The 12528-nt window shown below is 29.4% G+C and overlaps 2 protein-coding genes and 1 non-coding gene across 3 annotated transcripts; all 3 read left to right on the top strand. All coding sequences in view use genetic code 12, as the record gives it.

Annotated features, from left to right (window-relative positions):
• Positions 1 to 930: 930 nt before the first annotated feature.
• CAALFM_CR02670CA (uncharacterized protein) lies at positions 931 to 2331 on the top strand (the record flags this gene model as incomplete). The annotated part of the gene is made up of 1 exon (XM_710664.1): positions 931 to 2331. The coding sequence occupies one exon, from the start codon at positions 931 to 933 to the stop codon at positions 2329 to 2331; it is 1401 nt and encodes a 466-aa protein (XP_715757.1).
• A 368-nt stretch (positions 2332 to 2699) lies between these two features.
• Positions 2700 to 2789, top strand: CAALFM_CR02660CA. Its single transcript, XR_002086425.1, has one exon. It is a non-coding gene; the product is annotated as an uncharacterized ncRNA (small nucleolar RNA).
• A 2304-nt stretch (positions 2790 to 5093) lies between these two features.
• DRE2 (electron carrier) lies at positions 5094 to 6323 on the top strand (the record flags this gene model as incomplete). The annotated part of the gene is made up of 1 exon (XM_710663.1): positions 5094 to 6323. One exon carries the CDS (start codon positions 5094 to 5096, stop codon positions 6321 to 6323), a length of 1230 nt encoding a protein of 409 aa, XP_715756.1.
• Positions 6324 to 12528: the final 6205 nt, after the last annotated feature.

Here is a 12528-nt window from a genome sequence, read left to right as displayed (position 1 = left end):
AGAAAATGTCGCTCCCACTTAAGAACTACCAAATGTCACTGGCTATGTCGTATATATTGTGCACGTGACACACCTATGGTAGCTCCCCAATACTTCTTCTTCTTCTTCTTCTCCTTCATGGCTCTTTATTTCTCTCTCACAATATAGTAGTAGTCTGATAAAGAATAGGAAGAATAATTCAAAATGAATAGTTCTATCAAGTCAATTGCTTTATGTCTACTAATATCTTATTTTACGAGATTTACTTATATTTGAAAATTTATTTCATTTCATTTGATTTCATTTCGAATTTCAAAATTATGTTGAAAAAGAAATTGTAACCACCGCAACAACAACAACAACAACAACAACTTCAAATAGAATAGATTGCGCGACATTTATGTGAAACATACGAATGTCGTTACTAGGTCCTTTTTCTTTTTAGGCCAATAGGACACGTCCGCTCGCCTGCCCACTCAACACATGTGATACACCACAAAGCAGAGAAAATCTAACTTCTAATGAAATACTGTTATGCAATGGCATCTGATGTTGTCCCAAAACTAAGTGCAATCTCTTAATAAGTAGTAGCTAGTTAACTTGTTAACCTAAAACTCCATGTACATTTACAAATATCAATTGGTCTGAAAAAAAAAGGAACAATTAGTGACTTGTTGTTGTTGTTGTGTCTGTTAATTAGAGACATTTTTTTTTTGGCGTTGTTGTGTTTTGTTGTTGTGCTTTGTTGTTGTGTTTTGTTCAAGTTTTTATTTTTAATTCTTCCCATCATCATTATCAACAAATTTTCTCTTTTTCCCCCTTTTTTTTTATTAATACACAACATTATTAGACTACATCCCTAAACTGTTTCCTTTTAAACTTACACAGGAGATAAAGAGATCATCACTGACATTACACACATACACACAYACACACACACACAGTTTAGTAATGAATTCTAGTAAACCCTCAACACCTGTGTCATCACCAAAAGCACAAAAAGCACTTTCAATTGTCGTACAAGAACCTCGACCACAACCAACTACCCCTCCACCACCAGCACAAAAACGTCAAACAACATTTTCAAGTCGACAAACTAAACGACTGTCATCTTCATTTTTGAATACCCCTGAACCCCAACAACAACTGTCACAACAACTGTCACAACTTTCAGTTTCAGGGGTAAGAGATAAAGAATTGAATTTGGATTCTCAGATACCATCACTACCGTATACACCATCGAGTAAACGTCGAAGTTATGGGATTTTTGAATCACCAGTAGGTAGATCTCCTTATGGAGTAGCATTAAGAACCCCTAGAAATGAAGATCATGATTCCCCTGAACAACGGCTGAAACGATATGGTATTGTTGGAAGAGATAATGATGGTGATGATGATGATGACAATGAATATGAAGATGAAGAGACACGTCACAATTATACTCCAATGGGTAGTGTTGGTGATGATGAAGATGAAGAGTCAAGACGATTGAAATTACAAAAAACCCCACAATTCCATTCTGCTAAACGATTATATGATACTTTAAATTCGGTTATGATTAATAATCAAAATAGTGCTCATAATAGATATATGAATGGAATTATAAATAGTGGGAATGGACAATCAATAAATGAAAGTACCACTAATGATAGTGGTTCTAATATTATTAATAAATCACCTAATTTAAAAACAAATCGACATTCATGGTCAGCAAATGTGAATTTACAATTTTCACCATCCAAAGCTCCACTACCACCTCCACCACAATATCAACAACATAAATTACCACCACCACCTCCACCTCCACAACCTAAATTTACACCATTAACAACATCAAATAGACAACCACAAAATCAAGAAGGTCAATTTTCACCACCACCACCACAACAACCACAACAACAACCAACAACACCAAGATCATCATGGTCAATATCCTCTACACCAATGGGAGTAGGAATAGCATCTTCCTCGATATCACCAGTATATTTACCACCACAATCATCACCAACAAAATTAATAATAGAACCCAATGATGAAGAAGTATCTGCAAAGGATGCCATAAGGAAAATAATTCAAAAAAAGAGACATTCAGGTACAACATCGAAAACTAATCCTAGAACCACCACCACCACTACTACTACTACTACTAATAATAATGCAGATACTGTAGCAGCAGCTGCTATGACACTAAATTTCAAGAGTGGTGGTCATGGTAATAATAAACATAATAGAAGCAATTCTTATAGTATTAAAGATGAAACTGAAGCAGCATTTTCATTAGTTAAATTACAAACTGCAGCTGGTGATGATGGTGATGATACTGAAGATGAAACTGAAGATGATAAAGAGTAGTGAAAAAAAAAAAAGAAACAGTATAATATAATATAAGTTTTATTTATAATGTAATAGTAATAGTAATAATATATGTGTAATAATAATAAGAAGAAGAAAAAGAAAAAGAAGAAGAAGAAGAAGAAGAAGATGATGATGATGATGATGAAGATCAAGAATCCAATATTTTAGATAAGACAGGAGGAGGATGTACACAATAATAATAAGATTAGATTGATTATAGTTTTCAACAATAAGATGATAAGATGATATTTTTATTTGAAAACTTTGATCAATGAAAACACAATGTATCCAATGGGAGATTTATAATTCCCAGTTAAAAAAAAAAAAAAGAAAAGTATAACTTAATACTGCTATACTATATAGAAAGTGTGATGTTTTTAGGAAATATACCAAAGTATCTAACAATCTGATTGATATTACACACATACACTATCAGAACATATTAGAGTGACACTATGAATTGAGTTTAAGTTAATTGATTGGTTTTTATGTCACGGGAACAAATTTATTACCCGTTGATACATACTTTTCACATAACATAGCCGAAATAAATCAATATGTTTAAATCATTTCAGGACATTTTCTGTACTGTACTGTTAGTTTCGCAACAATTTTTAAATGTTCTTGTATTATTCATAAATGTGAGTACATTTCTATTCAAGATCATTTTTATATATAGTTTTATACATGTTTTTATTTTATTCTTTATAACCTAATATATATATATATATATATTATTTTGTTTATGCTTTTTTTTATTCTACGTACTAGTTGTTTTTCAATAAATAAATAAATAATTTTATAAATTTGGTGGACGAGATAAGAGATATAATATCTATCATCCATATTAAAAGAAATAATTTCCTAATAATTCAAATAATTAAAATACAACAGAGTGTGATCTACTCTTCCAAATAAAGATTTAGCTTAATTTAAAACGACTATCACGAACTAAATCCATTGTCACGATTTTAAACCAAAAGAAAATAAACCAACGAATATGTCCTCGGATTCCATTAATGATAAAAACATTTCCATTGAAGAATTGGAAAAAATTACTCTTTAATTTAAAAAATAGGAGCAAAAAATACTCCGTCAAGAAAATCCAAATCCTGGGACTCAGTTTCAACCTTAACTGACCCGAAAATCACAAATAGAGACGGTTAACAAATATTTCTCAAAATTGACCAAGTTTTGCAAGGACAAAGATTTGGGATTTGATTGCTCATTTCATTAAACATCCACAAAATCCAGAGGAATACCCTCAAGAGGATTGGGGAAGTAAGGCCTGTTGTTTCGTAACCTTTTATATAATTTTATAGATCTTTCTTTTTAACCATCCACAATTTTATACTTGAATATAACATATTTTATATTTAATTGATATTGTTATTTAGTTTGTGCTCAGAATAGACCCGCTATTTCAGACTGAATACTATATTACGTTCCCAAAGATAATCTGTCTTGTCTTGTCTGAGAAAGAGATTCAGAGGATCCGACCGAACATCAGGCCAACGAATTCGTCTTCTCAGCAATTCGGAGACACTGCCGAAGATTACCGTTCTTACTTTAATGAGAACGCCACAAGTCAGGAAAACATATACAGCTTGATGGAAACCACTGAACACGTTATTGATAAATGCAAGACGAAAAGCATCGTGAGCAATCTCAACTATAACCACCGTATGGATTTCAACCACTTCCAACGCAAAGTACAAGACGTCATGACTTTGGCTAATAGAAGCAACTACCCCAACTCCCCTGTCGAGGACAAGACCATTATACCTCAAGGGTAATTTGGGAAAGTGGCCACACTTAGTTACTCACTGGCAAAAACAACTATGTAGAAAAAAAAAAAATTTTATAAAATAGAATAGGATAGGGGGGATATTACTGATTATATATATATATATAGAGAGAGAGAGAGAGAGGTTAGAATACCGAGTAAAGTGGTGACGTGGTAATTTGATTCGGCAAAAGTAGACCAAGAAGAAGAAGAAGAAGAGGAATTCTCACCTGATCGAGATAAACGGTAAAGAAGCGTATATACAAAAAAAAAAAAAAAACGTACAAATGGATCAATCTACTCAAAAAGAAGAAATTAGAAACTAGTTTAGTAAATATACATAGATTTATTAGAAGATGATTATAATTGTAGAAAAACAACATTTGAAGAAATACGACGACAATAAAGTTTTTTTAAAAAAAGAGTAAAAACCAGAATAAGTAATACTAAAGTAATTCCCGGGAATAATGATTCGCCCCCCTCTGGGAATAAATAATCACTTAGTCATCATCATCATCATCATCAGATGTGATTTTAGAATGATAAGATAATTATAGAATGTGGTTGGTTGGTTAATGATTAAATTATAACCAATAGTGAATTGACTAATTGTCATCCGATCATCGGAGGAGGAGGAGGAGGAGGAGGTAGGAAAATTAGTGGTCGTGTAACTTTACCACCAGGATAAGAAAAAAAGAAAAAATTTTCTTGCTTAAATAAATTTCTGACCAATTCGATTACTAATCTTTCACACTCACTCACTCCCTCACTCATTTCCATTTCCATTAAAACTCGCCTTATTCAATTTTGGTAATATATATATATATCAACCATCAACCATTAACCATCATCATTATATATATAAATTTTCTTCAATTTAATAGTAATTCCCTTTTTGTTTTTAAATTATTTATTTATTTATTTATTAAATTAATCCTTAATAATTCAAGCATTTCTAGACACACACAAATCAATGACTTCACTGATCAATATTTTATTATTACTTCATCCAACAGTAGTCACTGATGCCCAATTAGTAGAACAAATCAAACTGAAAATTTATCAATCACATAATAACAATAACAACAACAATGGTGGCACTACAACGACGACAACAGGAACAGTGAATATCAATCTTAATCAACAAATAATAGATAGAGTCACTAAAGGGATCATTGAATTACCATATGATTATTATGATGAAATAATATATATTAACCCAAATAATGAATCTCAATATCGAGAAATTCCTATTCTGTTAATGCAATTAATTTATAAATTATTGAAATCAAATGGGAAATTTAAAGGTGATTTACCATTAGATCAAAATTTAGATGTTTTAATGACAGGATTTATAATAGAAGAAGAAGAAAAAGAAAAAGAAAAAGAAGAAAACAATCTTGAAGGTGAATTAGTTAATGTATGGGTTAAACCAATACCTGTTGATGAACCAGTGGTGACATTATTGAAAAAGAAAACAACTACTAGTAATACTACTACCATAAAAAAATCATTGCCGTTATTTAAAAAACTAAATAAAGATGAAATTAATAATTCTGATAAAGATATTAACAATGATAATATAACTAATAATAATAATAATAATAATAATAAAAGAAAATTGGTGGAGACAAAATTAACTTATTTTAGTAGTGATGATGAAAATAGTTCTGATGGATCAGTTTTGGAGAATGATGACATTGATGATGATGATGAACTTATAGATGAAAATGATTTACTTAACTTTAACAACAACAACAACACAAATGGTGGGAGTTTATTATCTGATAAATTAATTACACCAAGAAAATGTGATATATCATTAAATGGAGGTAAAAAAAGAAAAAAAGCTTGTAAAGATTGTACTTGTGGATTAAAAGAATTGGAAGAATTAGAAGTATCAAATCAACAAAATTTACAAGATCAAATTTTAGGTAAATTGGCTCAATCAGCAACTTTAGAAGCTATAAAAATTGAAGAAAGATTAAAACAGCAACAACAACAACAACAACAGAAAGTTAAAGTTAAATTTACTGAAGAAGATTTATCAGAAATAGATTTCACCGTACAAGGTAAAACTGGTGGTTGTGGACTGTGTGCTCTTGGTGATGCATTTAGATGTGATGGATGTCCTTATTTAGGATTACCACCTTTTAAACCTGGTGAAGTTGTTAAATTAGATGGATTTGGTGAAGATATCTAATTAAGAAGAAGATGATGATAGCTTATTTTTTTTCCTTTTTAACCATACTTTTTTTTTTAAGGAAAATGGTCTGAATTAAGGAAAGATTTTGTGATAGTATTATTATTTATTTATTTATTTATTATTTGTAGTAGTAGTAGTAGTAGTAGTAGTAGTAAAAAGAGTATTTTCTACTAATACACTGACAACATAACTTATGTAGAAAAAAATCCATTTAATGGATTATAAAGAATTATAAATGAACAAGTTGACATATATGGATCATATCTTATCGAAGAAAACTAGATTGGAAAATTACTAATGCAAAATTCATATGGTAGACTTATTAAATAGAAATATAAAAGTAAAAGTAAAAATAAAAGTAAAAGTAAAAAAAAAAAAGACACATTACCTAAAGCTGAATATATGTCACTAATAGATAAATAGATGTTTAGTACGATGGTCTTGTGCTACCAAATGTTCAGTAATCAAAAGGACAAGGACAAGAATTTATTTTACTCAAACTTAATCATTAGGAAAAACATTTAACCGGATTCGACACTATAAAGAATAAAGAATAAAGAATAAAGAATAATAATATTGTTTTAATTCCTTCTTCTTTTTTAAAAAGAGAAACCTCAAAATTCAATTAATGAATGAATTGTCCTCTCATAATCATCTTCATCTGTTAGTTTGTTCGTTAGTTCAAAGAATGGAAGAAGAAGAAAGAATAACACTTTTTCTTTCTTTCTTTCTCTCTCTCTCTTTTTGCTTGTTTTATTGTCGAATAAAAAAATTGGATTATCTAAATTGTTGTTCCGGTCCCCCAATTTTATTTTATCTTATTTTTTAAATACTATTAATTGATTGTTGAGAATAGAATAGAATAGAATAAAATAGAATAGAATAGTTGTAATAATAGTAGTAGTAGTTTTTGAGGTTTTTATTTAGTGTGTCTGTTTTGAAAACATATAATATTATATTTTTCTCTTTTTTTTCAATCAATCAATCAATCAATCAATCAATCAATTAATCTAGATTGATTGAAAGTCCTCCCAATTGATGTTGAGTAACGACCATGACGTTGAATGTTGAATGTTGAACGTTGAACGTTGACGATGATGATGGCATTCAACCGGTTATGAACCGGTTATTTCATAAAAAATATCGTATGATCTTATATCCTGATTTTTTTTTTTTATTTTCATACTTTTCCTTTCTTTCTTTCTTTCTTTCTTTTTTTTTTGGGTATAACAAATTGTAATAATTTGTGAATTTCAATAACCCACCCCACCCCACCATATTACGTTGTCTCAAAAAAAAATTTTGACGACGTATTATAATTTTGAGGTTGTTAACCTAAATTACAAAATTGTGATGAAAGATTGAATTGAATGTCTGAACGCTTGAATGCTTGAATGCCTGAATGCTTGAATGCTTGAATGCCGCAATAAACAGTAATAAACTTGGTAACACATAGATGGGTATTATTATCATATGTATATGTGCCTGGGGTATACATGATACATAAATGCACAATTAGTGAACTAGTTATGATCGGATTCAACTGCCTAATTTGGTCTTTTTTTGTGATTGTATTGTATTGTATTGTAATGTATTGTATTGTATTGTAATTTTGCGGAGTTTTAATTGTTCAATTGGTATGAAAATTTTTTTTTTTTACAATACACAAATGAAATATAAACCAAGAAGAAGAAAGACAAAGAAGAAAGACAATTGTTAATATTGCAAATATCGATTAATCCTGATAATTAAAGGTTTTCCAATTGTAATGTAATGAATATGATGACATTTATTACTAATTGATCTTTCTGTTCTGTTCTGTTCTTTTGTCTTGTTTGTTTTGTGTGAAATTTTTTTTTTTTTTACCTTATTAAACAATATTTTCTTATAACCAGCATCATAGGTTAATAAGTTCTCAGAGCTTGTATTCTGTTACTCTTTTCTTCTTCTTTGTTGGTTTATAGATCAAGTTTCATATCTTTGAAAAATTCGGTTGGTAAAAAAAAAAAAAAAAAATAACTTGACAATTATTATTAGTGGTTATATTAACCATTTTATTACACAATGTATGAATTGGAATTAATGTATAGAATGTTAAAATAAATTTTTTTTTTACAAGCCCCCTTCCACCCCATACACACACACACAGCAGCAGCAGCTATGATGGATGATGGATGAATCATCATCGTACTAATAATCTACAACTCTTCTGTTTTTTGCATACATACATAAACTTTGATTGATTAAATGATAATATTTACGTAGTTGTGCATATGCAACATTTAGTACATTATACATATACTAAATTTATCATATGCATGCACCATTGATTAATTAATTAATCTATAAAGTATAGTCGTGTAAATACGTCAAGTTGGTATCACTACTACTATTACTACTACTACTACTACTACTACTATATTCATCTTGCAAGTCTTTTGTCAAAGCATAGTCTAGAATTACTCAAAATCATCATCATCAGCAAGTAAATCCTTGACTCATATTTCTCATTTAAACTTCTTCTTCTTGGTGCATTGCATTGTACTGTACTTCCCATTCTGGGTTTAAAACTTTTACCGTTAAGTAAAGTTTCTAAAACTTGAATAATAATTGACTTATTATTAACCTACAATGCGTACGTATATTGTTGTTTGTTGTTTGTTGTTTGTTGTTTGTTTATTGCTAACCAGAAGATTTATTTGTATATCGTAGAGAAATAAAGGGTGGGAATAAACCATTATTGATAACATTAGTTGTTGTTACCAACTCATTTTTTTATACTATATATGTCTGTTTGTCTATCTATCTATCTCATTTAAAAATCTACAGACGATTGTTAATATCAATGTTATGTTCAATTTTTCCTACTAATAATCTACAATTTCCTCTTTTCCTATAGTCGTCTATTCAATCTTTGTCAATTATCTTGTCTTGTCTAATAACTGTCTGCGCTTGTCTCAAGAAAAAGAGTAGTTACCTCTTACAAAAAATTAAGAAAATTAGGCTTTATAATTCCAAGCACTATTTCTTACACCATAGTATAACTAATATATAGTTGGGTTTGTGTTGTTGGGGGGGCAGTGTGTGTGTGTGTGGTGGCAGTCGAAGTGGCGGTGGTGAGTGAGTGAGTGAGTGAGTGGGTTGATTAATTAATTGGTCTCCAAGTACAAAACAAAATATAGCAAAGAAGAGGATTCTAAATAACTCCGCCTTGTGCTCTTATTGTAATAGAGTGAATCACCTTTTCTCCAATTAATGTTCAAAGTAAGAGATGAAATTTTATTAAGTTTATCACAAAAATTAACAGGTTTTTTTTTTCTTTTTCTTTTTTTATTTTTTTATATTTGGGGTTCGGCACACTTTCGGATGGCAAGTGTGTAGTGAAAATTCGGATATACTTGCCGAAATACAACATCCAATAGTGTAGAAATAGAATTTACCATCTATATTTGGAGGGGGAGGGGGAAGGGGGACGGGGACGGGAAGAGGGGGAGATGAAGGAGGAATAAAAGTTCAATTTGATCACCAAGCAAGTAATACTTTTTATCTTACATAGAAACAACTTATTATTTCAGAAGGAAACACACACATAAATCTTTTGAATAATTCTACAATGATTGGAATTTTTTTTAAAGTGTTCACTACAGAAATACTTACCACCAAATTTTAAAGCAATGAGAATAATCAATATATCTTGAAGAAATAATCACTGGTTATGACATCCTTTCAAAAAAAAAAAAAATCGTTTAAATTTGGAATTCCTTGTCATTTCTTACAATAGAGAATAATCATCTTCAACTTACTTAATAATTTATTTATTTTTTTTTTTTTTTTCGCCCTTTCGTTTGTTCTATCAATCGATCAATCAATCAATCAATCGACTAAAATGCAATTTGCAAACCAATTCACAAAAGTGCCAATCTTACCAACGGGTAATGTATTTGATTGAACTATCGAGAATCTAGAATCTAGAATCTAGAATCTAGAATCTAGAATTAACAATTCTTGTCATAGTTAGGAGCTCTTAAATATACATGAATATGAATCCAAACCTTTTCAAGTTTCTTGGTATTACTTTGTTCAGTTTTTTTTTTTTTTGTTGAAGGTTGAAGGTTGAAGGTTCTATATTTAGAAATGAGATAAACTCCCACCATATGATTAAGTGAAAAGCCAAGAACCCTTTAAAAGAAACCCTAATAGTAGTTGATATTTTTTTCCAAGAAATTATTCCATATTTTGTTTACAATCATCATCGTTGATAATTACTACGATACAGATAAAAACATTATTGAAGTTTTTAATCAAAACTTTTTTTTTTTGAACAATTTGAAAACAAAGATAACATCAAAAGAGTAGTAGTAGTAGTAGTAGTAGTAGTATTGTTAATGGAAACAATTATTACTACAATAATGAAAGAATCTCTGTTACTTAAATCTCCCATTTTTATTTTCCCTTCCTTTATGGTTTGGGTATTGTTGTTAAGCGAAACCAAAAAAAAAAAAAAAAAAAATAGGGGGCAAGTAAAACGATAAAGAACATTCCAATGACTAAACTAAACTAAACTAACGAATACCCAACCCAACCAATCTTTCCATTTTCTTTTTCCTTCTTTCTTTTGTTTTTATTTTTGGAAGGAAATTTGTGTTATATTGAAGGGTTTTTCTATTCATCGCTTATTCTTATATAATAGGTCTTGGTGAACAAAAACAATAACAATAACAATAACAAAAAGGGTTTGTTCTAAACACTATTTATACCATTGTTGGTTTTTGTTGCAAAAAAAGAATAAAAGAAGAACTAAAGAATAATAACAAACAATTTAATTTGATTTTAATTGACAGATAAATATTATAATTATGAGCAAATTAAATAATACCGGGAATAACATCACACAAAACAACAAAACAACAAAAGTTTAGAATTGAAGTTTAGTTAGTTAGTTAGTTAGTTGGACAATGTTTATAGTACTTGATAAGAGGAAAGAATAAGAGAGAGAGAGAGAGAGAGAGAAACAGAGGCATCAATTACACAGGTTTTATAGAACACAAAGATTTTGAATAAAGAATGTTATGAACTTGGATTAAAGTATCATTATTATTTATTTATTTATTTATTCATTTATATGGTGAAACTATATTTAAAAATAGGAGTTGTCATCATCATCATCATCTTATTCTTCTTCTTCTTCTTATTGTCAATTGTGACATATGTATTGGGGAAAAAAAAAAAGGATTTGGTTGATACAAAAAAACAATTGAAGAAACCTTGAATTGAAATCAGAACAAAAGTTTAGTATACGTAGTAACAGTAGTAGTAGTAGTAATAGTAAAATTATTATTATTATTATACACGTATTGTCAAAGAAATGACGATGAATTTTACGAACTGTTACAAAATTTATAATATATATTGTTCCAACCCAATATACGTAATTGTTATTACTCTAATTTTTCCGTGTTTTTCTTTTTTTTGGATTGCTTTCTAGACTTGGATCGATTTTATTCCATCATTCATCTTACACACCAAGATACCTATTTTATGTCATCATATTGGTTATTAAGCGAATGGCGTGTACTCCAAATAGTTATAGCTAATTTTTGTTTTATATATAGACAATCTCCTCTTTCCTCCTTCCCCTATGACATATATATGTATAACGCGATTATTGGCCTAGTAAGCATATTGATTAGTCAATCTTCTTCTTGGTGTTTTCTTTTTTTTTTTTAGCTTTTTGCGGTGCCAACTTATAAAAAAAATTAAAAGGATTTATAGATAGATTATCAACACAAATATTATATGTGTGTGTGTGTGTGTATGAAAATCTTTTTAGATGTTACAGATAAGAAGTAAGATTTAAAACTGTCAAAAAAAAAATCTAAAAAAACCTTCAAAAACTAAAAACTTGAAAGTTGGAATTTTGTAATTTTGGAATTTTGTAAATATTAGATTATGCAGATGTATTAGTTGCTGTTTCTTGGGTAGTAGTAGTAGTAGTAGTAGAAGTAGTAATAGCAATTGTGTTCGTGGTTAGTTAAATTAAGTTAGATTACGTTAAATTATAGGCATTCTTTGTCAAAAGCGGAATTCAATTGTTGGTTGTTTTATTTTTATTTTTCGCCGTGAAACAATTATACTGAGACGAACTAAAAATCTAATCTAATTAGGAAATACATGGCGCATTGGTTTAGGACCTGGGCGTGTC

Source organism: Candida albicans, chromosome R (genome assembly GCF_000182965.3).
Source record: "Candida albicans SC5314 chromosome R, complete sequence".
Lineage (NCBI taxonomy): Eukaryota > Fungi > Ascomycota > Pichiomycetes > Serinales > Debaryomycetaceae > Candida > Candida albicans.
The sequence above is the reverse complement of the archived record's forward strand: the minus strand, read 5'-3'. Positions and strand labels throughout refer to the sequence as shown.